General features: G+C 44.3%; 1 protein-coding gene across 1 annotated transcript in view; it reads right to left on the reverse strand.

Moving 5' to 3' along the window:
* GNL2 (G protein nucleolar 2) overlaps positions 1-16,632 on the reverse strand; it is a 29,674-nt gene extending 13,042 nt beyond the window's left edge. The window contains exons 1-8 of the mRNA XM_032160282.2: positions 16,453-16,632; positions 14,465-14,549; positions 13,416-13,510; positions 11,424-11,563; positions 8,015-8,199; positions 3,972-4,038; positions 2,883-3,041; positions 2,328-2,441 (exon numbers count right to left, since the gene is read on the reverse strand). Coding sequence (XP_032016173.1) covers positions 2,328-2,441; positions 2,883-3,041; positions 3,972-4,038; positions 8,015-8,199; positions 11,424-11,563; positions 13,416-13,510; positions 14,465-14,549; positions 16,453-16,516 — 909 coding nt within the window. The 5' untranslated portion in view covers positions 16,517-16,632. The remainder of the gene's footprint in view (positions 1-2,327; positions 2,442-2,882; positions 3,042-3,971; positions 4,039-8,014; positions 8,200-11,423; positions 11,564-13,415; positions 13,511-14,464; positions 14,550-16,452) is intronic.
* Positions 16,633-27,705: the final 11,073 nt, after the last annotated feature.

Below are 27,705 nucleotides of genomic sequence, written 5' to 3' on the forward strand. Positions count from 1 at the left end.
CAAAAAAAAAAAAAAAAAAAGAAAAGAAAATATAAATCAAGAATTAAACCAGGAGGTAAAAGCAAATTTCTGAACAAGAATACAGACAACTTAGGGAGGAAAGAAAATTTCAAAGAAATAATGTAAGACAATATCAGACTGAAGTCTCATCAAATGCCAAGCTCACTGAGCAATAAAAGGCCCACTTTTCAAGACACATCACTGTGAAATTTTAGAACAAGAGAAATTTTAAATTTTAAAATAAGAAAAGATCCGCTGGGCGTGGTGGCACACACCTGTAATCCCAGCACTTCAGGAGGCCAAAACGAGGCCGGAGGATTGCTTGGGCCTAGGAGTTTGAGGTTACAGTGAGCTATGGTTGTGCCACCGCACTCCAGCCTGGGTGATGAAGCAAGACCCTGTCTCAAAATAAGAAATCACAGCCACACAAAGTATGAGAGGTCAGAATGGCCTCAGATTCCTCAGAAGTCAGAAGACAGTGCAGTGGTAACTTCAGTATTCTGAGGAAAAACAGTATAAAGGGTAGAATAAAGATGTTAATAAAGATGTTTTCAGAATGCAAGGCATATCTCAAAAAAATGTTCTTTCCAAGTATTCCTTCTCAGGAAACTTTTGGAAAATATGTCCCATCGAAAGAAAGGAGTAAACCAGAAAAGACGAAAAGAGGTCCTATAAATAAGAGGTCCCATACAGGAAAACAGCCATGGGAATTCTCTGGATGACAGTGAAAGGAAATCCCAGAAAGACGACGCTGCAGCAGCCTGGAGAGTGGCCAGCCCTGCGGAGGACGAAGTGCTGGCCACTGAAGGGAACTACCTGTGTTGCCTGGAAGCTCTGACAGTTCCCACTGTATCAGAGAATTTGGTAGTATGATAGTGACAGATACAAATAGAACATAGCAAAGTAACACTAGCGAAAATAAAAGCTTCGATCAGAAAGGAATTATACTCAGCACACCATGTGGATCAGCTGTGACTAATATTTTACAGTCATGACAATGTAAAGACTGAATGGCCAAGGCTACTCTTCCCAGCCTGTTAGAGTGGCCACCCTGCAGGCTGCAACCCTTTATGAGAAATAAAGCTCTCCTTTCCAAATTAAAACACCACCACCAACCAACCAACACTGAATGAATAATACTGTAACCCAACATTGGCATCTAACAATACAGGGGGAAGTATATATGGAGAGAGGATGGCTATAAGATAGCAAATCCTCATTTTCCATAGTAAGAAATTAATAAGCATCTTAAACTGGGGGTGAGGGGTGGGCACAGATCAAGAAAATAAAATCATAAGCATGTAGTAAAAATATGGAGGAAAATAACAGAACTAATGGCTATTGGAAGCATTTGCTTCTGTAAAGTGGGGAAGGGTGGGACAGCAGACATGTGTCTTTTGTTAGAAGCCAGGTAGAATTAACTAAATATACAAATTCAAAATGACAGGTACAGAGCATGAAGCTTTAAGAACATTTGATAGGGTAGGCTGGTTCCAGGGCTTCCCTCAGGAGCTGACGTCTGACCAGGGATCTGAAGCTTGAATTTTGGCAGGGCCCTCTCCAACCAGAGGAGATAGAAGCTGCACGGGCTCCATGGGCAGAGGAGGCACAGCAGGCCTGCAAAGGCTAGCAGAGCGTGGAACGTCAGGTGCCAGGGCTGTGGCAGAAATGGAAGCAACACTGGTCAGGAATAGGGGCAAAGGCTGAGCAAGAAAACACTACACAATCTCTTATAATCCTGATGCTCTGTGAGTTTTTACATCTCTGGAGTTTTTACATCTTCTTCTTCTTTTTTTTTTTTTGAGATGGAGTCTCGCTCTGTTGCCCAGGCTGGGGTGCGGTGGCGCAATCTCGGCTCACTGCAAGCTCCGCCTCCCAGGTTCAAGCGATTCTCCTGCCTCAGCCTCCCGAGTAGCTGGGATTACAGGTGCGTGCCACCGTGCCTGGCCAATTTTTGTATTTTTAGCAGAGACGGGGTTTCACCATATTGGCCAGGCTGGTCTCAAACTCCTGACCTTGTGATCTGCCTGCCTTGGCCTCCCAAAGTGCTGGGATTACAGGTGTGAGCCACCATGTCCGGCCACATCTTCTTTTTTTTTAGAGGCAGGGTTTTGCTCTGTCACCCAGGCTGGAGTGCAGTGGTGCCATCACAGCTCACTGTAGCCTTGATCTCCTGGGCTCCAGCAATCCTCCTGCCTCGGCGTCCTGAGTAGCTAGGACTACAGTCCAGCTAAGAAGTTGGTAACTTTCTGCTATGCCATGGCAAGAGGTTCTTACACCAACCCACAGCTACACAACTCCAGGAGAAACAGATCAGGGCTCAATACCTTTCCAAACTGCCGCAGAAGCTGAATGAATGCTCCCTTGCCAAATGGGTTAGTAAGGCTGGCATGGAAAGCAAGTGTTGGATAATCCTGGGAGAGGGCAGCAACCCACCGTTTCTAGAGGGAGAGATGAAAACATTTTGGTAAACTGCAGTTCATTTATTTACATTATGTGGAAGAATCAGAGCTTGAATTACAGAATTGTTTCAAATATACTGTTGTCTAAGGAAAATGTTAGCTATAATTCTTTGAAATGTTTTTTCCAAGTATAATGGTTAATGCTTTGCTCTTCTGTCTTATAAATACAAAACAATATTCCAAAAAATGTCTCCATTGTTACCAAATGCAATTAATGGAGCATAATGTGAAGCAGGCAGTGGCCTCAGCAGCCGTCTCCTGGTGCCTCCGCCCACCATCAATGAGCACACTTTCGTGTTTCCAACGAGAGCACTCCCATTACTACCATCTCAACAGGACAACACTTTAGCCTAAAAGCCCTACAACTGACTTATTAACAGATGTCTTAATAGTCTATTCTGGTTTAGTAGTTGTACTTACTGTTGCCCAGGTTGGAACAAGGTCACATTTGTTAAGTACAAAAATGAGGTGTTTCCAAGGTTTTTCCTTCTTCAGGTAAGTTTCAATGTGAGGGGAACGAGTACCCATTGGATCTCTAGCATCAAGAACTTGAACTACAACATCTGATGAATCTATCACCTGAAAATTCACAGAGGCAAAAATGGTTTGCTACAGTACAAATAAAAGAGGGATGACATTTAACGGAGTCTAGGAAAAATAAAATAATAATATTTAGAGACAACTTCAAAACAGTCTCTGGGCAGAGTTGGTTGTAGCTAATCTCAAGGCCCAGTGATCAGAATTCAAAAGGTTTTTCATCTTGTGGCTTTTGAAACCTGCTGTATTTAAAACAGGAAAACTAGCTTAGATGAAACTCAACTTATTTCCTAACTACTATGGATTATTGAAGTAAATCATTTACTTCTTAGACTTCTTTAAGTTTGTAATATTATCTGTAAGTTTGTAATACTATAGGTTTTGTGTATTTCACAAAAAACTACAAAGTTTAGCTTGCCTTCACGGTACTAGTTTCCTATCATGTTACTATTTAATTACGTGATTATACTTGAAAATTTTTCTTCTGAAGGTTATTATTAGTGCATGGACATAAACCTCTGCCAGTTAAAGATCACTGGATCAGAAATCAAGATATACAAAGCCTCCTTCACTAACAAGCTAGTCGAGCTAGGTACAGCATTAAACCTTTCTAGACAGGAGTCCTCATCGATAAAAGGGGAGGGGTGGACTAAATAACTTAAAAAGTTGCACGTGACTTTAACTAGGAATGATAAATTTGGCAGGAAATCTTGAAAAATACTGACAGGTAATAAATACATGAGTGTATAATAAAAGATAGCTGTTATTCTGATACAAGTACTTTAAAAAATGCAGTTACCTAGATCAATGGTAGTACGTCTTTCGAGTTTCTTTGTAGGAGGAAGAGGATGGAACAGGCAGTGGTGCCTGTACTCTGGGCAACAGAGCTTCAATATATCAAAATTAGTTTTCTTCTACAAAATCATGAAAGCCCAAGGAACCACTCAATGGGAGAGAATTTAGGAGTCTTACCTTGTAGAGCTCACCCCATATTCTTTTGGACTGTCCCTTTTTATAGATCTCCTCTTGAGCTTCATTTCTGAATAAGAAAGCACCCCAAATGAACAACTGAAGCACCATCAAGACTAAAAGGATGCTTTAGGGTACAATATCAAACCCAGTTGGAGATGGACCAGAAACAAACTGAATTTAAAAAGTGTGCCCAGGCCGGGCGCGGTGGCTCACGCTTGTAGTCCCAGCACTTTGGGAGGCCGAGGCGGGCGGATCACGAGGTCAGGAGATCGAGACCACGGTGAAACCCCGTCTCTACTAAAAATACAAAAAATTAGCCGGGCGTGGTGGCGGGCGCCTGTAGTCCCAGCTACTCGGAGAGGCTGAGGCAGGAGAATGGCGTGAACCCGGGAGGTGGAGCTTGCAGTGAGCTGAGATTGCGCCACTGCACTCCAGCCTGGGCGACAGAGCGAGACTCCGTCTCAAAAATAAATAAATAAATAAAAAGTGTGCCCAAATGTCTGTCAACAAATAAATGGATAAACACAATGTGGCACATACATACACAAGATGGCATTCAACTTTAAAAAAGAAGGAAATTCCAGCTGGCTCAGTGGCTCACACCTGTAATTCCAGCACTTTGGGAGGCCAAGCAGGACAGACTGCTTGAGCCCAGGAGTTCGAGACCAGCCTGGGCAACATGGCAAAACCCCATCTCCACAAAAAATACAAAAATTAGCTGGGCACAGAGGTGCATGCCTGTAGTCCCAGCTACTGGGGAGGCTGGGATGGGAGAACTTGAGCCCAGGAGGTTGAGGCTGTAGTGAGCCGTGAGCAGGCTACTGCTCCAGCCTGGGTGACAGAGCAAGACCCTGTCTCAAAAAATAATTAATTAAAAAAAAAAAAAAGAAGAAAATTCGGACACATGCTACAACACAAATGAACCTTTTTTTTTTTGAGACAGAGTCTCGCTCTGTCGCCCAGGCTGGAGTGCAGTGGCGCAATCTCGGCTCACCGTAAGCTCCGCCTCCCGGGTTCACGCCATTCTCCTGCCTCAGCCTCCCCGAGTAGCGGGACTACAGGCGCCCGCCACCACGCCCGGCTAATTTTTTTGTATTTTTAGTAGAGACGGGGTTTCACCATGGTCTCGATCTCCTGACCTCGTGATTCGCCCGCCTTGGCCTCCCAAAGTGCTGGGATTACAAGCATGAGCCACCGTGCCCGGCCACGAATGAACCTTAAAGACATTATGCTAAGTGAAATAAGCTAGACACAAAAGGACAAACACTGTATAATTCCACTTATATTAGGAACCTAAACCAGTCAAATTCATGAGAGACAGAAAGTAGAATGTTGTTATCAGGGGCTGGGGGGAGAGGGGAAACGGACCGTTAGTGTTAAATGGGTACAGGGTTTCAGTTTGGGATGATGAAAAAGTTCTGGAGATGGATAGCTGCGATGATTGCACAACAATGTAAATGAACTTAGTGCCACTAAACTGTACACTTGAAAATGGTTCGAAGAGCTGGGCGCAGTGGCTCACACTTGTAATCTCAGCACTTTGGGAGGCTGAGGCAGTGGATCACAAGGCCAGGAGTTTGAGACCAGCCTGACCAACATGGTGAAACCCTGTCTCTACTAAAAATACAAAAAAATTAGCCGGACTTGGTGGCGAGCACCTGTAATCCCAGCTACTCAGGAGGCTGAGGCTGGAGAATCGCTTGAACCCAAGAGGCAGAGATTGCAGTGAGCCGAGATCACATCAAATGGTTAGAAAAGTACTTTTTTTTTTTTTTTTTTTTTTTTTGAGACGGAGTCTCGCTCTGTTGCCCAGGCTGGAATGCAGTGGTGCAATCTCGGCTCACTGCAACCTCCACCTCCCGGGTTCAAGCGATTCTCCAGCCTCAGCCTCCCAAGTAGCTGGTACTACAGGTGTGCGCCTCCATGTCCAGCTAATTTTTGTATTTTTAGTAGGGACTGGGTTTCACCATTGTTGGTCAGGCTGGTCTCGAACTACTGACCTCAGGTGATGCGCCCGCCTCAGCCTCCCGAAGTGCTAGCATTACAGGCGTGAGTCACTGCGTCTGGCCACATTTTTTGTTACATATATTTTACCACAATAAAACATTAAACTAAAAAAAAAGCATGACTGAATTAGGCAATATGTCACAGAGAATTATAAAATGGAATTGGCAGGACCTGAATCACAACCTATAGTCCATAGCTCCCATATAAAGCAGTATTTTTCTGATAAGGTTTAGAATCTGTTTATTTACTAGTCTCAAGGACATTTACCCAAGGTAAACAAAACTAGTTTTGTCTTTACTGCATTACCTACTATGCCCGTTGCGGGAGGAAAAATTCAAATCATTAGAATACAAAGCCAACGAAAGTTCAAATAATTCTAAGAATAAATAAATGAACTCACTGCCTCTTTTTGCTTGGCCTCAAATGGCTTGACATTTTATCTCTAGGTGGCCCAGTGCTTGAAGATGGGCTGACAATAGCAATGAGGTAATAACACTGATGCAGTCAAAGGACAATGCCTCTTCACTAAGACAGCAAAACCTCCACTTCATTTAAGAGACATGAGATGGACGGAGAATGAGAGCCTTCTAGCACTGCCCAAGGGAAATGAAATTAAACCCTTTCTCAAGAGCAATGTGGCAGCTGCCTACCAAAAGCATGCATACCTTTTGATATCATGCTTTGCTCCGTAAGAATTTATCTTTGGGGAATAATTAAGGATGAAAAAGATGCGGTCACATTGATGCTTCATCCTTGCGTTGTTCACCATAAGGAAACACTACACACAGTATAAATGTCCAACAATGAGACTGGCCATAACAAACAAAATACTACTCTGACAATAAGTATTATTGTTGATTATGTACTGAGATAGAAATATATTCCTGATAATCACAGCTTACTGCAGCCTCAAACTCCTGGGCTCCAGTGATTCTCCCACCTCAGCCTTCTGAGTAGCTGGGACTACAGGTGCACATCACTATGCCCAGCCAATTTTTTATTTCTTGTAGAGACAAGGTCTTGCTACGTTGCCCAGGCTGGTCTCAAACTCCTGTGCTCAAGCGATCTTCCTGCCTCAGCCTCCCAAAAAACTAGTATTACAGGTGAGCCACTGCAGCCAGCCAGTGACTGATTCTCCTTTTGAGTATGGATCCCTACGAGAATATGATTAAAGTTATAGATACTTCCTCTCCTCCTCCTCCTCCCCAAAACAAAAACAAAAAACACAAAACCCTACTGCCTTTATGTATGCTCACAAATTTTCCAAATTTTCTTCAAAGAGTCAAAGAAACCTTACAGGCCATCCATGAACTCAGAGACCTCCAGTTAAGGAAGCCCTGATATTCACAGAGGCATTAACAATGCTTAATATCTGCAATGGGACAATGAGTTATGTTCTTTTTGTTGCATTTTCCAATGTAACTATATTTCCTAATTTGTCTATGACTGGTGAATTACTATTATAAATGAAAAAATGTTATTTATTTTGGGGATGAGGAGAGACCTTTGTCAATCAAACCACCTTAGACATCTTCAGTCTAGCCCCAATTTCACCAGTGTCTCCAGTCTGAGGGAAGAAGATAACTCCATATATGAGTTAAAGCACTGAGCTTCACACAGGCAAAATAAGTTGAAAGAAAAGGTTTTGTTGCAGAAGAGCAAATGACGAGACTTGCACGAACTTCAAAACTGTACCTCGGCCGGGCGCAGTGGCTCACACCTGTAATTCTAGCACTTTGGGAGGCCAAGGAGTGTGGATTGCCTGAGCTCACGAGTTCAAGACTAGGCTGGGCAAGATGGTGAAACCTTGTCTCTACTAAAATACAAAAAATTAGCCAGGCATGGAGGCACCCACCCGTAGTCCCAGCTACTCGAAAGGCTGAGGCAGGAGAATTGCTTGAACCTGGGAAGCAGAGGTTGCAGTGGGCCGAGATCGCACCACTGCATTCCAGCCTGGGTGACAAAGCAAGACTCCATCTCAAAAAAACAAAAACAAAAACAAAAACAAACAAAGAAACAAACAAAAAAAACTGTACCTCACACCAGTGTCTTCAGTTACCAAATCACGATCCTTGCCCTGGTCATAGCTCTCAGTGGACATTTCAGCATTTTCGATAAGAGACTGCATATCACTTGCAAATAAGTTTGGTCTCTTCCTTTGTGACTTAGGGCCAAATGTAGTTTCAAAACTTTCAGTATCAAGAATGTGCACCTTCAAGTTCTGAAGAGAAAGGAGAATAACAGGTAAAACTAAGAAAAGCACTGAGGAAAAGCAAAAAGCTAAACACCCACCTAGGAAAGACTTTCTGATTTTATTTTTCCAAGGTTCAACCCATACCCAAATCTGTAAGAACATGGTTTCAGTCTGGTTTCAAATCAGAAATACTTGTTGAAATGGCACAAACACTGGTTCCCTTATTCTAAAGTTCTATAAGCTTCCTTGGAGAAATACAAAAGTAATACAAATAATCAAAGTAAATATGAATAGTTGTACAAAAACTTGCCAAAAACTCTGCTTTATTTCATTTATCATAAACTTCAGTCAAATGTAATTAAGGCTACAGTGGTGAAAATTAATCTTTTCCACCATTTTTTATAGCTTTCAAACAAGTGCATAAAATTTGCCAAATTCATAGATTTTGTCAAGGACAATCATACTCAAATTTGTGGGTTTTTTTTAAACCAACTGTAAATGCCAACTTTTTCTTGGAAGTTAATTTCTTTCACGGCTAAAAGGAATTGCTTGTTTTGTAAGACGCATTTTAGTTTCAGATAACATTTTCCCTAATTTAGGTAACGTTTTTATTAAATGCACATGGCAAGTCTTCAGATGAAAAACATCTAGCAAAAGTCCAAAATAATAGTTTAGATGTGATAAAAGGAACCTGATACTAACTAGAACTTGATGTGCCTGTAAAGGAGTTACAGGCATAGGAATTTCTGAAGCAAGATAAATGTCAAAGTTTGAGTTAGGATCTATCACATAACAGAATGTTAACAGCCGGCAGATAACATAAAAAAAAAAAAAAAATCACCCTTTTCCCCCTAGTACAAGCTCCTCCGTAAGCACCACTACCGAAAGCTGTGAGGATGATGCAGCAGCCCCCATGGTTTCTGAACTTTAACAGATCCCCTCTTCCAACTTCTAAAGATCCTTAAACTACTATCATTTTCTCAGATGCCCTAACCCACAACTCAGTTTAGTTTTAGTCACTACGTTCCACTCAGGAGCATCCCCAAACAGAAGCAGCTCATTTTACATGGGAAATAGGTTCTAATGTCACTGGGTAAAATCAACTGTGACCAAAATTATCCTTCAAAATCTCTTAACCTATAAGTTACAGTACACAAGGCTTTATGTCTATAAATCTACACATTAGTAAGTATAACACAGTAATATACAGTATATAATAAAGCACATATGCAAAGTTACAGTACTCTTACTGTATTGCTACAGAAATAACAGTTCTAAAACATATATAGATGAATATGCATATCTGATCTAACTCCACTGTGCAAAATAATCTCAGAATTAGATTTTATAAGTAATAGATATCACACTAAAATAAAATAGGTAAGGTTTTTCAAGGCCAAAGCAGCAAACTCATCAATTACTCTGAGCAGCTTTCTGCATCAACAAAGAAGCTGACTGGTGCAACTGCAGACCCTTCATTCTACATACCAGATATTTAAACACTGAATTTTAGAAGCACTGACAACAAGAACAGGCAACAAAGCAATAAATCCATCATAGAACCTCTCTGTTCTTCTCATAAACAGGATTCAACAGTTGCTGAAAAGATGGCTTTAGGGAGAACAGACAAAGAGAACAAGGGAAATGAGCAACTTGTCTGTGGTTCACGAATTACACTCATGTGTTCCCCTGAAAGAAAACAGTCATTCCACTAATAGGTGCCATTCTTCTAGTGCATCATAAAACAAAACATAACTGACAAAACCTGAGGCAATAACCAGGCCTTAGTTTTTGTTTTGTTCTGCAAATAAACACTTTTCTTTGAACTATTTTATTTTTATTTTTTATTTATTTATTTATTTTTTTGAGACAGAGTCTTGCTCTGTCGCCCAGGCTGGAGTGCAGTGGCGCAATCTCGGCTCACTGCAAGCTCCACCTCCCGGGTTCACGCCATTCTCCTGCCTCAGCCTCCCGAGTAGGTGGGACTACAGGTGCCCGCCACCACGCCCGGCTAATTTTTTTTGTATTTTTAGTAGAGACGGGGTTTCACGTGTTAGCCAGGATGGTCTCGATCTCCTGATCTCGTGATCTGCCCGCCTTGGCTTCCCAAAGTGCTGGGATTACAGGCGTGAGCCACGGCGCCTGGCCTGAACTACTTAACCCACATATGCATGTCAATGTTTTTCTCCCCTCCTCATATTGGAACTGAAGCTTACGTACTGGCTACATTTCTGGGAATTATTATTCAATGCAAGTAAAAATGAGCAGACAAACATCAGATTCTTTCTTTGTTCTGTGTGAAACTCATTCCACTCAATCCAGATTGAATCCTTACTGTACTTCAAATTTTAGCAATTGACAACCAATGTGACCAGCACCCCTTCCTTCAGCTGAGAAAAAATCTCAAGGATCTCACAAAAGCTGAACGTACGCAACACCAAAGTTCTACCAACTCAATCGTAATTCTACACTGTCCCAAAGTTTGATGAAATTACCACTTAAAACAAGTTTGCCTACCAAAATAAATAATAAATATTACTAATAGCTGTTATCAATTTAGCTCTTATTAGAAGGTGTGCTATGTGCTCACTATGGGTCAAGTGCTTTACAGATGCTTCATCTATAGCCAATAACCCAAGGAGGTGGGTTACCTACACTTTCTTTTTTTTTAGATGGAGTTTCGCTCCTGTTGCCCAGGGTGGAGTGCAATGGCACGATCTTGGCTCACCGCAATCTCTGCCTCCTGGGTTCAAGCGATTCTCCTGCCTCAGCCTCTCCTGAGTAGCTGAGATTACAGGTATGCACCACCACACCTGGCTAATTTTGTATTTTTAGTAGAGACAGGGTTTCTTCTTGTTGGTCAGGCTGGTCTCAAACTCCTGACCTCAGGTGATCCACCCGCCTGGGCCTCCCAAGTGCTGGGATTACAGGCGTGAGCCACTGTGTCCAGCCTATCTATTCATTCAAGGCAAAGAAGTTAAAGTTCATGGAGAAACCCAACTAAAGGCACAGGAAGGGACAGAGCAAGGATTAAAATTCAGGTCTCAACTCCAAAACCTGTGCTTTGATCCACTACACTACTGCACCTCATACTAAACATGAAAAGGTGAAAAGAGAGGTCTTAGAAAGTTCATCATTGCTACATTAAAGTCACTATTTTCTAAGGAAAAACAAAAGACAAATATGTTAGAGAGGGATCTGCATGGAGTTTGCCCAAGAAATTCCATCACCAGGGATATCCTACATCTTACATGAGGCCGGATTCGATCATGGAGAAGAGACATTGGTAACTTGCTTTGCTTCATGACAACTTTGTATGGATCCTTCATAACTGTATCCATTTCCTCTTGAAATTTTTGTAATGATGACTGCTTAATCACACGTGTGTTTCCTGTTTTACAAATAAAGAATGTTGCCACTTAATAAATATTTGTGCATCCACCTTCCACTGACACGGTGAAAGGCAAGATTTTAAATTACCCTCACTTACCCAAGCACCTGATCCATCCATCCCTTGGAGCTGTTTTCAAACTTAAAAGAGGAAAAAACCAAAAAACTGCCTCTCCTGCACTTGCGCACTATGAACTATTCCACAAACCCAGACCCACAAAGGATTTCAATAGTTTTCCAAGCCCAGTTTCCTGACTAAATGAAACTGAGAAATAAATAGCGTGGAATGGAACTGAGATCTGTCAAATGTCCTACTACCTGCTAGATCTGGCAGAGAAACTTGGAGCCAATCACAGCTGATCAGTCAGTATAGACAGAGAATCTTGAAACACTGAAACTTGAGTCATAGTTACCACTTTTAGGGTTATGAGGATTCAAAGGGACTATTAACCAATGAGTCCATGCAAGGGAACAAGATAGAGCCCTGCACCACCACCTGGAAAACATCTTGTGAGGGAGACCCTGAAAAGCATTCAATTAAACAGCATGCTGCAGCATAAATGCAAAACTGCAAGGTGGTAATGATGGTAGCAAGTAATGCGTATATTATACTTACTATTTGCTAGGCACTATTCTAAGCACTTTATGTATTTACCTTTTTTTTTTTTTTTTTTTGAGATGGAGTCTCATTCTGTCACCCAGGCTGGAGTGCAGTGGCACAATCTCAGCTCACTGCAACCTCTGCCTCCCGGGCTCAAGGGATTCTCCTGCCCCAGCCTCGCAAGTAGCCCACCACAACGCCTGGCTAATTTTTGTATATTTAGTAGAGATGGGGGTTTCACCGTGTTGGCCAGGCTGGTCTCGAATGCCTGACCTCAAGTGATCCACCAGCCTTGGCCTCCCAAAGTGTTGGGATTACAGGCGTGAGCCACTGTGCCCTGCCTGTATTTACTCATTTGATTACCATGACAGTTTTATGAGATAGGTTTCGTCTTATTCTCATGTTAGGGATGACAAAACTGATGAACAGACAGACTTAATAACTTGCCCACTGGCACATAAATGACAGAACTAGAATTCAAACCCAGGCAGTCTAATCTGGAGTCACAGTACCCAGCAGCCATGCTAAATGCCTCTCTGCAGTTTTCTTTGACACCTTTCTGTGTTGCAGTTCTTAGGAAGTATCCCACCGAAAGTATAAGAGACTCAAAGGTAGCTGCCATCTGCCCCCAAGGACAGAGGTCAAACACCAAGCAAACACTGGGGTCTGATCATCTAAAGTGCCCATACATTTACCAGTGGCTAAGGGCAAAGTTAAAAGCCCAGACTGAAATGGGACAGGGAGTTTCCCAAGGAAGAAGCTGTGATCACCCTGAGACTGAAGATACTCTATTCACTGTTGGAAGGTTCAACAGTGAGACCCTTTCATTGTCACCCAAGTTCAGATAAAAACCCCATTAACAAGTGTTTCAGAAGAACTTCGGGCTAATGCGCTTACCCTGCAGGATACATGCACAAACACATACAAGGCCACCTCTCAAACAGTGTCTCTCCAGGAAAGCAGAAGAGATCAAGATGAGCATTCTAAGGTGTGTGAATGCTAGTCATTAAGGATGGTCTTATCTGCTTAAGAGGGTTCAATTACAATTACTAATGGTGAGCGCTCTTCAAAAAGAAGTTATTTATTACATCGACCACCACTACTTTTCCCAGTAATTTTTCTTATCCTTTTCTCAGATAATCCTTGACAGTTTCACTCACCAAAAACTCCTGCTGTTTAGACATTTAAACATCCTAGCCGTTTCCACTCAGCATACATTTTGTGGAGCAAAGTAACAGGGGATAATACTCACCAAACCATTTAATATTTGGCTCTACTCTTGCCACTGTGCCAGAAGCCACCGTTGATTGATATTGCAGGGGTTTAATTATTTTACCACGACTGTTCCTAAATTGAGGAAAGAACAGATATTGGTTGACAACAGAAGAATGGCAACAACAAAGTTTGATTTACAGAATATATTTTCCATCAAAAGGACTTCTTACTTTGGTTTTAAATGATCATGAAATACCAAATCCAGTAAATACAAAGTACTTCTACATTTGAAACAGATTGCCCAAAAGCCATTTAACCTCTTGCAACAGAGCACGTAATGATTTCTGCTAGATGAATAACAACTAATGGTGACGTTTTAAAAAATCTGTTTACTGTTTACTTAAAAAAAAAAAACCACATACTTGAATTTTTTGGGTAATTATTCAAAGGCTGGTTTAAATGAATTTTTCTAGTAGAGGGTGATTTACGCTGGAATTCCAAATTCTAAAACAAACTGCAAAGTAGATGACTAATGCATATTAAGTTCTTTGATATTTGTATTTTAGTCACATCTTTTAGGACAGACGGAGATGGAGAATCTAATTACCAAACAAATTAAGACCAGCTAGCGGAATGCCACACTCAGCAAATCCCTGTGGTAGAGGCTACCTCAGCAGAACTCGGAGTTTTGATGAGTGTCCAAGTGCCACAATGTCGTGATCCACATTTTGGCATTAAAAAACACATTTTCTGGTGGCTTTCCTAACTACAGTCCTGTAGGTTTTGTTATATCTGGCCATATTTAACTCTGAGATTTAATGCGCCATTTGTGGAGGTCAGGGCTGTGAGAAACAAGACCTCTACTTTTGAGTATTGTGAAACCGTCACTATTTCACCACCAGCTACCCATGCCCTTACCCCAAAATTAACACTTTATCCTAAAGACACTCATATACAATTATATTTGAGAATATATAACTCCTATTTGGAGGAAGTGGGGGTGAGAACAGCAAAGGCCTCATCAGTCTCAGCTAGCGGTCAAGGGCATGAAGGAAAAGAGAAAGGATGACAGCACCCAGTGCTCACCTGCGCTCCTTTTGCCTATACATATTCAGGCGCCGGATGGTGGCCCGGTCCCTCATGTTTTGGCCTCCTGCTCCCTGCACTCGATCTACAAAAGGCAGAAGTACACAGCACACTATTTGATAACCAACCAGTATAACCAACAAGTCATTGCTTAAAATGCAACAAGTAGTTCACCCAAATTAGGTAAGAAGCCACCAACCACAAAAATCTCTACTTTCTCCATATGTTGCTCCAATAATTATTACTTGAAGCTACATGGTATGACAAAGCTGACCCAATCTTTGATCTTCGATAGGATTGTATTTGAGAAGAATAGCTAATATTTTTGAGCACTTATGATGGCACCGTGTTATCCAAATTATAGGCATCATCTCATTTAATCCATACGATAATCCTATAGATATATTATCCCCATGCTGCGGAGAAACTGAGGTACAGTGGTCAGACACCTTGCCCAAGGTCAAACTGTTACTAAATGGCAGAGCCAGAATTTGGACACGAGCATCTGATCACCATCTATGGTCTTAACCACGAAGACACCTACCTCTGTGTCTCAGTTTAACAAATATTGAGTGCCTGCTCCGTGCAAGGCACCATGGAGACTATAATTTTGATATATGTGTTCTTACTTTCTTAATGTTTGATTTTTGTTTAATCAACACAGCGATTCTTGCCTTACATCTCAAAGAGAAAGAGAAGGACAAATGAACAGGGTAATACTAGCCTAGCTTCTCATTTTGGGAGCCTTTTATTTGTTTATTTATTTATTATTATTATACTTTTTTTGAGACGGAGTCTTGCTCTGTCATCCAGGCTGGAGTGCAGTGTCGCGATCTCAGCCCACTACAACCTCCACCTCCCCGGTTCATGCAATTCTTCCGCCTCAGCCTCCGGAGTAGCTGGGATTACGGGCATCCGCCATCATGCCCGGCTAATTTTTGTATTTTTGTAGAGAGGGGGTTTCACCATGTTGGTCAGGCTAGTCTTGAACTCCTGACCTCAGGTGGCCAGCCCGCCTCGGCCTCCCAAAGTGCTGGGATTACAGGTGTGAGCCACCACGCCTGGCCAGGAGCCCTTTAAATCACCTGTCTGGTCCTGAAGTGATGCAGTAGAAGACAGACTGAAATCACAGCCCATTGGCTCTCCTAACAGTCTCTAACAGTATAAACTGGCGGCTCTACTACTACTCACTAACTGTTCCAATTATGACAAGCCACTTCCTGTATTTTGATTCAGTCTCTTCACCTGTAAAATCATAATCTCTAAGGGCCTTTTGGGGTCTAACATTCTGAGATTCCAGTCTGTGCAAAGCGAATAATTTATTATCAATCGGAATAAACATTCAACATGCATTAAAATTGTCAAAAATTCTAAACCATATTTTAAAACAAAGTTTTATTAATTAAATCTGAATGGAAGGAACTCTCCCATAGGATGTCTTGTTAATCCTACAGGTGGAACCTCGCCAAAACTTACACCCATCTCCTAAACAGCCTTACTGCAATGATCATACTGACTTCTTTGTAGGGTTCTCTAAGCACTTTACCGGACAGAATAATTCCAAGGGCCAAAACTACAATCCCTTTCTCATTTTAAAGGTCAAAGCTAAGGTGGCAGGCAATTATGATCACGTGTAAAGTGCCCGATGGGTCAAACTACACCATTTTTAATCTGACTTTCTCTGCATCTCTCAACTGGAGAGGACCCAAGGCTGTCGGCCTGAGTGTTCGTTCACTTTCCTTGAATTCAGACCAGTTGACTACACTTTGGCCTCCCAGGCGTGCACTGAGCCCTCCTCAGTTCCCCCCTGAGAAGAAACCACCACAAATATTGCTTTCCTTTTTCCCTTTTCATCCCCAACAGCCACCCTGCTCGTAGTCATTCTAAGCAATGCCACCCGAGTAACCCTCCTTCCCCTCCAGTGCTCCTCGGAGCCCTTCCCTATACTTCCTCCAAGCTCCACCCTCGATCAGCCCTGCCGCCCGTACCCGGGTTTGTGCTGGCCTTGGACGGGTTGATGGTGCTCCGTCCTTTGTACTTGGGCTTCACCATCTTGGCGACGAGACCGGGACCGGAGTGCGACGCCCGGCTTACGTGGGGAAACAAACTTATTAAGTTCCCAAGCCTAGCCGAAGTGACCCGCGTGAACCACGCCGCACCACGTGTGCACAACCTACGTCACTTCCGCTCGCGACCCTCCCTGCCCCAGAGCGACTTCCTGTGAACGCGCGGCGCGCCATCACGCTCGTGTCTCCGCCCCCGCCCCAGCCGCCTAGGCGTCGCCCTGCGTGGAGCCCCAGCCCGCTCCAGCCCTAGCAACCGCCAAGCTGCCCCTTCATAGCAACCGCCTAGTTACCCTGAACGCACGGCCCAGAGCTCCCAGTTGGGTTCACCTCCAAATAAAGAAGCTTCTTCCCAGGCCAGTGGCACAAGATTAAGTTTGTCTTTTGAATTTGTCTTCTAAGTCCTTCCAAAAATTGCCGACCACACAGCAGCCAAATATCCATTAGAAGGTGTCATCCTCTTCCTTACAACTCCAGTGGCTTATCATCACTCTTAGAATGAGGTAGGGGAAGGGAGAAGGGAGAAACACAGAGACAGAGATTGATTCAAACTTTTTGCCATCCCTACAGGATTCTGTGATCTGGCCCCTGCCTATTTATCTAATCTCATGTGTACCTCCCTCCCTCTGGTCATTCTGACATTTACATTGGATATTCTCTGTGCCTGAATCACTCTTTCCCAGAATCTTTGCATAGCTGGTCATTCAATCCTCAGCTCAAATATCACCTATTGGTAGGCCTGCAAGAATTAGCAAATAGAAATACAGGACACCAAATTAAATTAGAATTTCAGAGACAAAAAATGAATACTTTTCTTTAGTACGCCTCCAATAGTGCCTGGAAAATACTTAGACTAAAAAAGTATTCATCGTTTGCCTGAAATTCAAATGTAATTGTACGTTCTGTATTTTATCTGGTGATGCTTCCTACTGTGAGAACTCATTCCTGTCTAATTTGTCTAAATCAGCCACCTTTCACCCTTTCACAGTTATTCTGTTACAGTATTCTGTTTTATTTATTTCAGGGCATTTATCACTAGTTGAATTTTTTTTTACAAGTTTATTGGCTGCTTCCCCCAAACTAGAATGTAAGATTCTTAAAAGCAGGGACCTTGTAAATTTGTTCACTGCTGTGTCTTTAAGACTTGAACAGCACCCGAAACAAAGGACTCAAAAAATATTCATTAAATGAAAGAATGAGTAGATGGGAATGTCTCTTGCCTTGAGGGTGAAGGAAGGCATTAAGACCCAGTGATTTCTGTTTCTACTAGCCAAAATAAAGTCTCTAGATGCCAGTGTTTGAACCAAGAAGCCCTCTCTCTTTTTACAATTTATTTTTTTGTTTGTTTTTTGAGACGGAGTCTTGCTCTTGTTGCCCAGGCTGGAGTGCAGTGGCACGGTCTCGGCTCACTGCAACCTCGGCCTCCCGGGTTCAAGCAATTCTCCTGCCTCAGCCTCCCAAGTAGCTGGGATTACAGGCGCACAGTATTATGCCCAGCTAATTTTTGTATTTTTAGTAGAGACATGGTTTCACCACATTGGCCAGGCTGGTCTCAAACTCCTGACCTCAGGTGATCTACCCGCCTCAGCCTCCCAAAGTGCTGGTATTACAAGTGTGAGCCACCTCGCCTGGTCCCTCTCTCTTTTTTGGTACCTCAAATTGTCAGGAAATGGCCATCTTTGTACCCTCTGGATAGGCCAAAGAAGAGATGGTTAGGCAAGAGGAAGGGTGGATTCATGCAGTGTAGCTCATTTCATAAAAACAAACAATTTGTTATAAAGTGAGGTATTCTAATTGAGCAGGGGATGATTGAGTCTTTATTTCTCTGAGTTTGAAACAAACCCCAAAACATTCTCTTTAGAGCAAAAGCAGGCCATGTCATAGGCTGGAGCTGGAAATACCTTCTCTCCCTCAAGTTTCGCTTTTATTGCCCCAAGGGCAAGTATCATGAGATTAAATGCAACTCTGCTGGGAAGGCCCTGACTGTGACCTGTGTTAGGGAAGCTCTGAGAGCTATTTGGAAAAAACTTAATGATCAGTGAAGATGCCCCCTTCCACCCCACACTGTCCCTCTGATCCCCAAAACAAGGATACCATAGTCTCCTCCCAGAGAGAAGATTCAGTTAATGTGTTTCTGATGCCTCAAGTTGGTGCAAACCAGAATAAACACGGATGGCAAAAATCAGCCTATGAGCTCATTCAGGCTTTGATCAGAGACATAATTTCATTATGAAATTTTGAATCAGGCTGTTGTGAAGTCTTGCCAAGAAGTTTCATTTTCCCAGATGATATGGTGGGTTGTTTCTCTCCTGTTCTCATACTCTGCTTGCATTTATCTTACAAACTTTCCATCTATTTTTATAATCTGACCCATCAATCCTTTTACAACAACATTTGCCGATCTCGACAACCAACTTCAATTCTACCAGCAGATAAAATGCTGATCAAGGTAGGTCAAGCTTAAGTTACTGGTTTGATTTGCCTGCCCTGCTTGCTGCATTGTAATGCAGTGACTATTTTTCACTCTCTTTTCTGATGTCATGCCGACTAGCAGAGGCAAGATACACCTCTAGGTCTACAGTTTCTCAGCTTTAAAACAGAAGCAATAACTTAACGACCCTGAAAGACTGCAATAACATCATATGAGTTACAGTATATGAAAGCATCGCAGACATGGTAGACATCATGCAAATGGGATGCTTTCTATTTTTCTTCTTCTTTTTTTTTTTTTTTGTGATAGAGTCTTGCTCTGTCACCAGGCTGGAGTGCAGTGGCATGATCTCAGCTCACTGTAAACTCGGCCTCCCAGGTTCAAGCTATTCTCATGCCTCAGCCTCCCGAGTAACTGGGATTACAGGCACACGCCACCATGCCCAGCTAAGTTTTGTATTTTTAGTAGAGACGGGGTTTCACCATGTTGGCCAGGCTGGTCTCGATTTCCTGACCTCGAGGTCTTCCCTCCTCGGTCTCCCAAAGTGCTGGGATTACAGGCGTGAGCCACTGCACCGGCCAGGGATGCTTTCTGTTTTTCTCAAAATCCAAGATTAGCTACTCATCCCCTCAAATGTTACTCCTAGTAACCTCAGGTTTGTGTGAATGAGAAGACCTTAATGGAGACTGGCTGGAAATGCCATGTTCTGGACTGGTGTCTTCACAGGAAGCAGACAATCCTGACCTTATTTTTTTATTTTTTTCAGACAGAGTCTTGCTCTGTCACCCAGGCTGGAGTGCAATGGTGCGATCTCAGCTCACTGCAACTTATGCCTCGTCGGTTCAAGCAATTCTCCTGCCTCAGCCTCCCGAGTAGCTGGGATTGCAGGCGCCCGCCAGGACACCCGGCTAATTGTTGTATTTTTAGTAGAGACGGGGTTTCACCATGTTGGCCAGGCTGGTCTTGAACTCATGACCTCAAGTGATCCACTTGCCTCAGTCTCCCAAAGTGCTGGGATTATAGGCATGATGGCTATAATGCGCCCAGCCCTGACCTCACTTTTATCTTCATTCTGTAAAAAGTTTGTCACTGGGGTCTAATGGGCAAATAGCAGCAGCTTCTAAAGCAGCATTTTTCAAAGTGTGGTCTGAGAACCACAAGCATCAGAATCACTTGGGGGATCTGTTTAAAAATGCTGGGCGTGGTGGCTCATGCCTGGAATCCCAGCACTTTGGGAAGCAGAGGCAGGTGGATCGCTTGAGCTCAGGAGTTCAAGATCAGCCTGGGTGACATGGCAAAACCTTGTTTCTACAAAACATACAAAAATTAGCCAGGTGTGGTGGCTCAAACCTGTAGTCCCAGGTACTTGGGAGGCTGAAGCTGGAGAATCGCTTGAGCCTGGGAAGTGGAGGCTGCAGTGAGGTCGTGCCACTGCACTCCAGCCTGAGCGACAGAGTGAGATCCTGTCTCAAAAATGAAATGAAATGAAATGAAATGAAATAAAAATGCAGATTCCTGGGTTGTATCCCAGAGCTTCCAAAATCAGACCATCTTGGGGGTGGGGCCAAGAGAATCTACAGTTTAGCAAGCTCCTCAGGTGATTCTTGTATATACAAAAGTGAAGTCTTTTCCAAGAGTCACTCAGAGGCTTTCTGACCTGCTGACCAGAAGGCAGCCCTGGAAGATCCAGCTTCTTTCCTACCTATCTTAAATCATCTTGTTCTTCTTAGCAGAGCCAGGGTGAGGAAGGCTGCTGCAGTGTCTAATGCACTCTGAAAATATATATCTTGGCTCTGCCCCAAATGCCTTGATATTTATGCTGCAGCTGGAGGGTCGTTATCCTTTGGCAACGCCCCTTTGTAAGGCCATTAGCTCTTAATTAGTGCCAGCTTGTTGAGTTGTACTTCCCAGTTGAACTGCTAGCAGAAGCTGCTCTTTGTAGGCCTCTTGTGTCTCTCCTCTGGCAAGCCCATGATGCATTGACCTCTGCCTGCTGAGGCCAAGAGTTGGGCCCCTGGAATGGCTGCTGCCCAGTATGAAACAGTCCTAGTCCCCAAATGCTAGGTTCTGGGACTCTGGAAGAACAGAGAAAGGCTCAGAATATACATCTTCAGGGTTTTGTTGTTTTGTTTCATTGACAGAAAACAAAAAAAGTGAGTCCTTGGTTATACAACCTCAACAGCTTTACGAGCAAATTCAAGTATAAGAAAAGTAAAGTTCGGCTGGGCATGGTGGCTCATGCCTGTAATCTCAGCACTTTGGGAGGCCAAGGCAGGCAGATCATCTGAGGTCAGGAGTTCGAGATTGGCCTGGCCAGCATGGTGAAACCCCATCTCTACTAAAAATACAAAAATTAACCGGGCGTGGTGGCGCACGCCTGTAAACCCAGCCACTAGGGAGGGTGAGGCACAAGAATTGCTTGAGCCAGAGAGGCAGAGGTTGCAGTGAGCCAAGATTTACACCAGTGCACTCCAGCCTGGGCAACACAGTGAGACCCTGAAAAAAAAAAAAAAAAAAAAAAGGAAAAGAAAAGAAAAGTGTATTAACTTAGAGCTTCATAGGCCAAGTCACCCTCAGTTTTCAGTCTAGGATGTCTGGGAAATTCTTGGACAAGGATATAGCAAACTGTTGGGCTTGCTAGCTGTAAAAATGGCTAGGAGACTCACCTCTGGGAACCCCAAGAAACTTTTCGTTATGGTCACCACTTCTAAGTGGGAAAAACAGTCTGTATTAGTCTTGGCATGCATCTCACTGCTGGGTAGGAGCTCTTCAAAAAGATCCCCAGATTAAGCTTTGGAAAAATAACTAGAAGCATTTCGCTCTTTCCTATCACCAAATCCCTTGTGGTCTTCGGCATATTCTGCTCAAGAAAATCTGAGAAGCACTTTTATGAAATACTATTAATGGCCTCTAATTTTCAGCTTGGTTTAGATAACTCAAGACTGCGGGCCGTGTCCTGAGAAGTGGATCCAGAACACACAATGATGTGGGAATTTAAAGTGTAATTCCAAATTGTAGGTAATTGTTTAAGCTCTGAGGAGGCTGGAGGGCCTATATTAAGTCATCTCCCCAGGATCAGTGTGTTTTCTATTACACTCGATATCTATCTGTCCAGGGATCCTTTTGATTTTGAAGCCGTTAGACCAAATCTTTGCGTAATTCTTTACTCCCTTGTCTCCTGCCTACCTCCCTCTTTTTTCTTTAACACTTTTAAAAAATTGTATCCAGGTCCCTTGGTTTGTTTCCAGTAGAATAATGTCACGTTAAAGAATCTGAAAAGTTAACTTCCCATCTAAAACCAACAGATCAGTGGAGCTCTGTCTGTCAGATGGTCAGTCCTGCCTTAAGGGCATCCTCTGCCCAGCAAGACACTGAGATTTTCCTTGACCTCCTGCATCCCTCTTGCTCTTCTGTCTAGACTAGGAACAAAATCTTATTTCTAAAATAGAGATTCAGGCAAAGATATGGAAGAAAGTCAGGTTGAGTATCTTCTCAAGCAGCAGAGGAAGAACTAGTCAAAACCTTTAGCTATGTTTCCTTTTTTAGAGCCCCAGTTAGAAAAAGCTAAGTCTATCACTCCGTCATCTTTGGGAAAAGCAATCCTTCCTACTCACTGTGCAACCCAGGTTGGAGGAATCTTTTAGATTTTGTTTTGTTTTGTTTTGTTTTGAGACGGAGTCTGGCTCTGTCGCCCAGGCTGGAGTGCAATGGCACAATCTCGGCTCACTGCAACCTCCGCCTCCCGGGTTCACGCCATTCTCCTGCCTTAGCCTCTCCGAGTAGCTGGGACTACAGGCGCCCGCCACCACGCCCGGCTAATTTTTTGTATTTTTAGTAGAGACGGGGTTTCACCGTGTTAGCCAGGATGGTCTCGATCTCCTGATCTCGTGATCTGCCCACCTCGGCCTCCCAAAGTGCTGGGATTACAGGCGTTAGCCACCGCGCCCTGCCAGATGGTTTTTTGTTGTTGTTGTTCGTTTGTTTGTTTGTTTGTTTTGAGATGGAGTCTCACTCTGTCATCCAGGCTGGAGCACAGTAGTGCGATCTCGGCTCACTGCAACCTCTGCCTCCCAGGTTCAAGCGATTCTCCTGCCTCAGCCTCCTGAGTAGCTGGGATTACAGGTGCCTGTCACCATGCCCAGCTGATTTTTGTATTTGCAGTAGTGACAGGATTTCGCCATGTTGGCCAGGCTGGTCTCAAACTCCTGACCTCAAATGATCCACTTACCTCGGCTTCCCAAAGTGCTGGGATTACAGGCGTGAACCACTGCACCCAGCCCCTTCTAGATGCTTTAAAAGTCTATCTGAGAGACTTTAAAGTTGTCAGTTTTGCTTCTAGCTAGAGCTAGGGAAATCCCCAAGATGCCCAGTCACCGTGCCCAGAACCTGGGGACTCAGGTTTTGCTGTGTCCTCCCCACTCTCCTGTATCAAGGAAAGGCATGAACCAAACCAAGTAGCTTATCTCTGAGTGCAGGGGTAGGCAAATTACAGCCCACAGGCCAAATCCCACCAGTTGCTGTTTTTATGTGGCCCACAAGCTAAGAATGGTCTTTATGTTTTTAAATGACTGACCAAATTCAAAATAAGAATAATATTTTGTAACATGTGAAAATTACATGAAATTCAAACTTCTGGGTTCATAAATAAAGTTTTATTGGTTCACAGCCACACCATTTGTTTACATATGGTCTATGGCTGCCGCTGCACTTCAAAGGCAGAGATGAGTAGCCACGACAGACCACATATGGCCTGTGAAGCCTAAAATATTTACTACCTGGCCCTTTACAGAAAACACTTGCCTACAACCCCCTGTGCTAGGGCACTGGTGTGTGTTCTGATCATCGAAGAGACAGGGAATTGGCCATTCAGTGACTATCTATTTGCCGTTGCTCTCTGAGAGTGAACATTGTCCATCCCACTATAGAGGTATATTTCATTTTTTCTGCCCTGGGGATTCAAATGAAGGGTCCACTCCTCACCTGATGTAGCTGATGCTTTCATAGACCAGCAGGGGGCTCTCTGCAGAGGTTTAAAATTCACGGAGACAGCCGGTGCTAGAGGACAAAAGCACGTCTCAGGGTAGCAGCACTGACCTGTCAGTCCCCTAGCTGAGCCCCCAGGACTATTTTTTTTTTCCTGAGGCCAAAGGAGAAGGGAGCTTCAGGCAGAAATCCAAAGGGCTCTTTTGCCCACAGTCTTTGTGAAAGCAACTTTGGTGACCTTGAAGCAAAGCACAACAGAAAGTAGAGGAGACGGTCCACTTGCCCGGCATGGTTCTGATGCACCGTTGTCTTTAGCTGCCCAGGGTGGGCAGCTTCAGGTGCATTGGAGGCAGCCCCTGCAGTGGGGCATGGGGGCACACACTGGCAGGTGGTCTTGAGTAGCTTTGTGAGCAATGCATGCTGATGAGGGGCTCGAGAGGCAAGGCAGGGGTGGATGGATGTCCTTGCAGGCCCTATAGCATTATTTGTGAGCACATATGATCCAACCCTCAGAATCCCCTCCTGCCAATAAATGAGACACTCACCAGGCTGCATATCACGGTACTAAGGTATGGAAAAGCACATGGAAAATGCAAGTTTTCAAATAGCTAAGTGGTAGCTGAGCCAGACTACCTGGGGTCCAATTCTGACCTCGCTATTTATTAGCTGTGTGTCCTTGGTCACATCCTTTTACCTCTTTGTGTCTCAGTTTCCTCATCTGTAAAATGGGCCTAATAATGGTATCCACCTCACAGGGCTCTGTTGAGGGTTAAATGAAGCAATGCAAGTAAAAGGCTTAGAATAGTGTAAGCACTGTGTCAATGTGTAGTACTGTAAGCGTTATGTGTATGCACACAGTGTAAGCGCTATGAGAGTATTTCCAACTATACCCACAGCCTCAAGAGACTTGGGAAAGAACAGGAATGCAATAATACATCCCACAGTCTCTGCTCTCAGGAGCTGACCTTAGGCTATGGGACACAGACGTGGATGTCATAAAGGTGAAATAGTCCATAGAAACATATAGGAGGAGCAGCTACTGGGGAGGGCCTCCTTCACAGAGGAAGGGTAATTCCATCTAGGTATGAAATATGAGTAGAAGGTCTACAGATGAAAGCAGGGAGAAACACATTTTAGGGGGAGGGAACAGCATAGACGAAGGCATGGGAACTTGAAAGTGTATTTGTATTGGGCACAGTGAGTAATTCTGAGTAGAGGAGTAGATGGGGCAGGGGATGGGAGTGACAGGAGATGGGCCTGGAAATCTGGGTTGTCATCAACAGTTGTGGCCAAATGACAGAAAGATCGAGATTGCATTGCTTTTGGCCTGGTGCCCCACTGAACTTTGATGCTGGCTTCATTTTGCCTCCTAGAAGGAAAAACGAGTAAGCACCATCAATAATTATCATCTCCAGGGATAATATAAGAACATACCCATCCAAGAGGGACCAGTTCATTCATTCACTCAACAAACATCTAGCTTGTGATACCAAAAGACAAATGCAATTGGTCAAATATACAAGAGAAATATGGACTAGGCAAGCCAGGGCTGTGAAGAACCTGTGGCTTTACAGCCAAAGGAAAGCAAAAAAAGGAAGACAAAGGAGAGCGATGGATGGGGTGCCACAGGCCGTCTGGGAGAGCAGAGAAGCCAGTCAGCCAGCATGGAGAGGGATCAGGAGGATCAGAAGGGTGAAACAGGTTTGAAAAAAGTGGGAGGAAAGAAAAGGGGGAAACAGAAGGGTAAACCATGGGAATGCGATGAAAATGTGTTTGTGAAAAATTGAGATGCAATGTCTGTGGACGTTTTGTTGGTTTGGTGGTGGGAAAAGAATTGTAACTATGCGTGGTAGGCAAATACCTCGTACAATAAAATACCTTGTGCGAATGAATGTGCGGGCATGAGAGAAATCAAGCACAGTCTATCAGCAATGGTCCTGCCCTTGGGAGAAAGGCCAAGTATATATTCGAGGCAATTGTTGCCAGAGTCTGCAAGCCCCTGGGGCATATCCAAAGTCTGAGCCAGATTGGTTATGTGTATCTCAACCTGGAACAGGCAGCTTTTTATCAGACTTTTCTGTCCAAAGTAGGGAGGTGCTGCTGCCCTCCTCCACGCTGAGCCCAGCCCTGGAGGTAGCTGGGCAGGCTGGGATTCTACTCTGGGGCCCACAAAGAGGTGGCTCCAGCTTCAGGCCCATCCCAGGGCAGTGCTGACTTTGGGCTTGCCACGCCATTGGCTCCTGAGGCCCAAGGTGCGCCAAGGGCAGTCCAGTACCCTTTAGGGTGTGGTTTCCTCATGCCCCAGGCAGCGAAGAGTGTAGCAACGAGACACTGGCTCAAATTGGGAACCATTATCCACATGTAAAGCCCTCAGAGACAAATCTGATGGGAACGGTGACCAGATTAAAATGTTGAGTTCTGTCATCGTGAGCCTGCTAGTCACTTGGCCTCAGCACCGAGTCCTCCCTCTTCAAGTCCTCCAAGATGAGACAGTGGAGTTCAACTGCCTGAATGGCCATCCTCACATCCCCACGGGGCAGGCTTGGGTCAGCGGGGCCACAGCTCACTGCCCCACCCACCCAACCACAACAGCCTCTTTCCATCTCAGTGTCCTGCTCCAGCTCCAGATCCTTAGGAGAATACTTTCCATGGTCCCTGGGATTGTGACACCCTCATCATCACACCTTTGCCAAGCGAGCCTTCCAGGACTGGCCCAGGAAAGCACCTCTCTTTGTTCCTTGCGCTGCCAGCTCGTTTGACAGGCTTGGATCTGACCTGGCTGTTGCAGCATCACCTATCCCCCTCCTCTGCCCCCCAGTCCCTGTCCCTTCCCCACCCCTCGCTTCTGTTCCCCTGCCCTGAAGGCTGCCAGTTTATTCCTTTTGGAGATGAACTCATTGTTGACTTTAACTCACTTCGATGTTTCCCAGGGAAGCAATCTGGCGGGAGGCCCACCGCAGCTCCTTGAAGAAGACAGCCAGGCCAGGGCCAAGACTGGGTGCCAGGGGCCTTGGAACTGCCAAAATGCCTCCCATTTTATGGACAGGCCTGGCTCACCCTGAAGACATTCCAAGTATTTAATCAACAGTCCATGGTACATATTGGGTTGCAGAGGGAGCCCTCAGAAGCTGGCCTTTTAGGAGACAAAACTCAGCCAGAGGAAGGAGCTGGCCTTCTCCATGGACCAGGCTGATGCTCAACAGATGGAAAAAGTGCAACCCAATAACAAGGATCAATAACCGAAGACTGACAGCTGCAGAGACCTGGCCTGAGGGGCCCCCTGAGGACTCGGTTCTGCCTCTTTCCCACACCAGACTGAGTCCAGCCAGGAATCCATCTCACCCACCTCCCTGCACCAAGCTCCGGGAGAGCGAACGAGCGAGGGAGGAACCATTTTTCACATACTTTCTCTTTCAAAATGTAGCCCTGTTTCGCAATTTCCTACTTAAGTTCTGGAAGGCTCTAGGGCAGAACCCAAGCCACCTTCTCTAGCCACTGGCCTGGGTCTCTCGTCACCAAGAACCTGGTAGGCTAGCGGTGACGGAGAAAGGAAGGGGCCCAAATTTACTAACTCTCCCACTGTCCCCATCCATGCCAGCTCACCCAAGGGTCTATTTAGTGCAGGTCACTCTCTCTCTCCCTTTTTGTAGAGACAAGGTCTCAGTATGTTGCCCAGACTGGTCTTGACCCCTGGCCTCAAGCTGTTCTCCTGCCTCAGCCTCCCAAAGTGCTGAGATTAGAGGCATAAGCCACCATGCCCAGCC

Source organism: Hylobates moloch, unplaced genomic scaffold (genome assembly GCF_009828535.3).
Source record: "Hylobates moloch isolate HMO894 unplaced genomic scaffold, HMol_V3 SCAFFOLD_8, whole genome shotgun sequence".
Classification (NCBI taxonomy): domain Eukaryota; kingdom Metazoa; phylum Chordata; class Mammalia; order Primates; family Hylobatidae; genus Hylobates; species Hylobates moloch.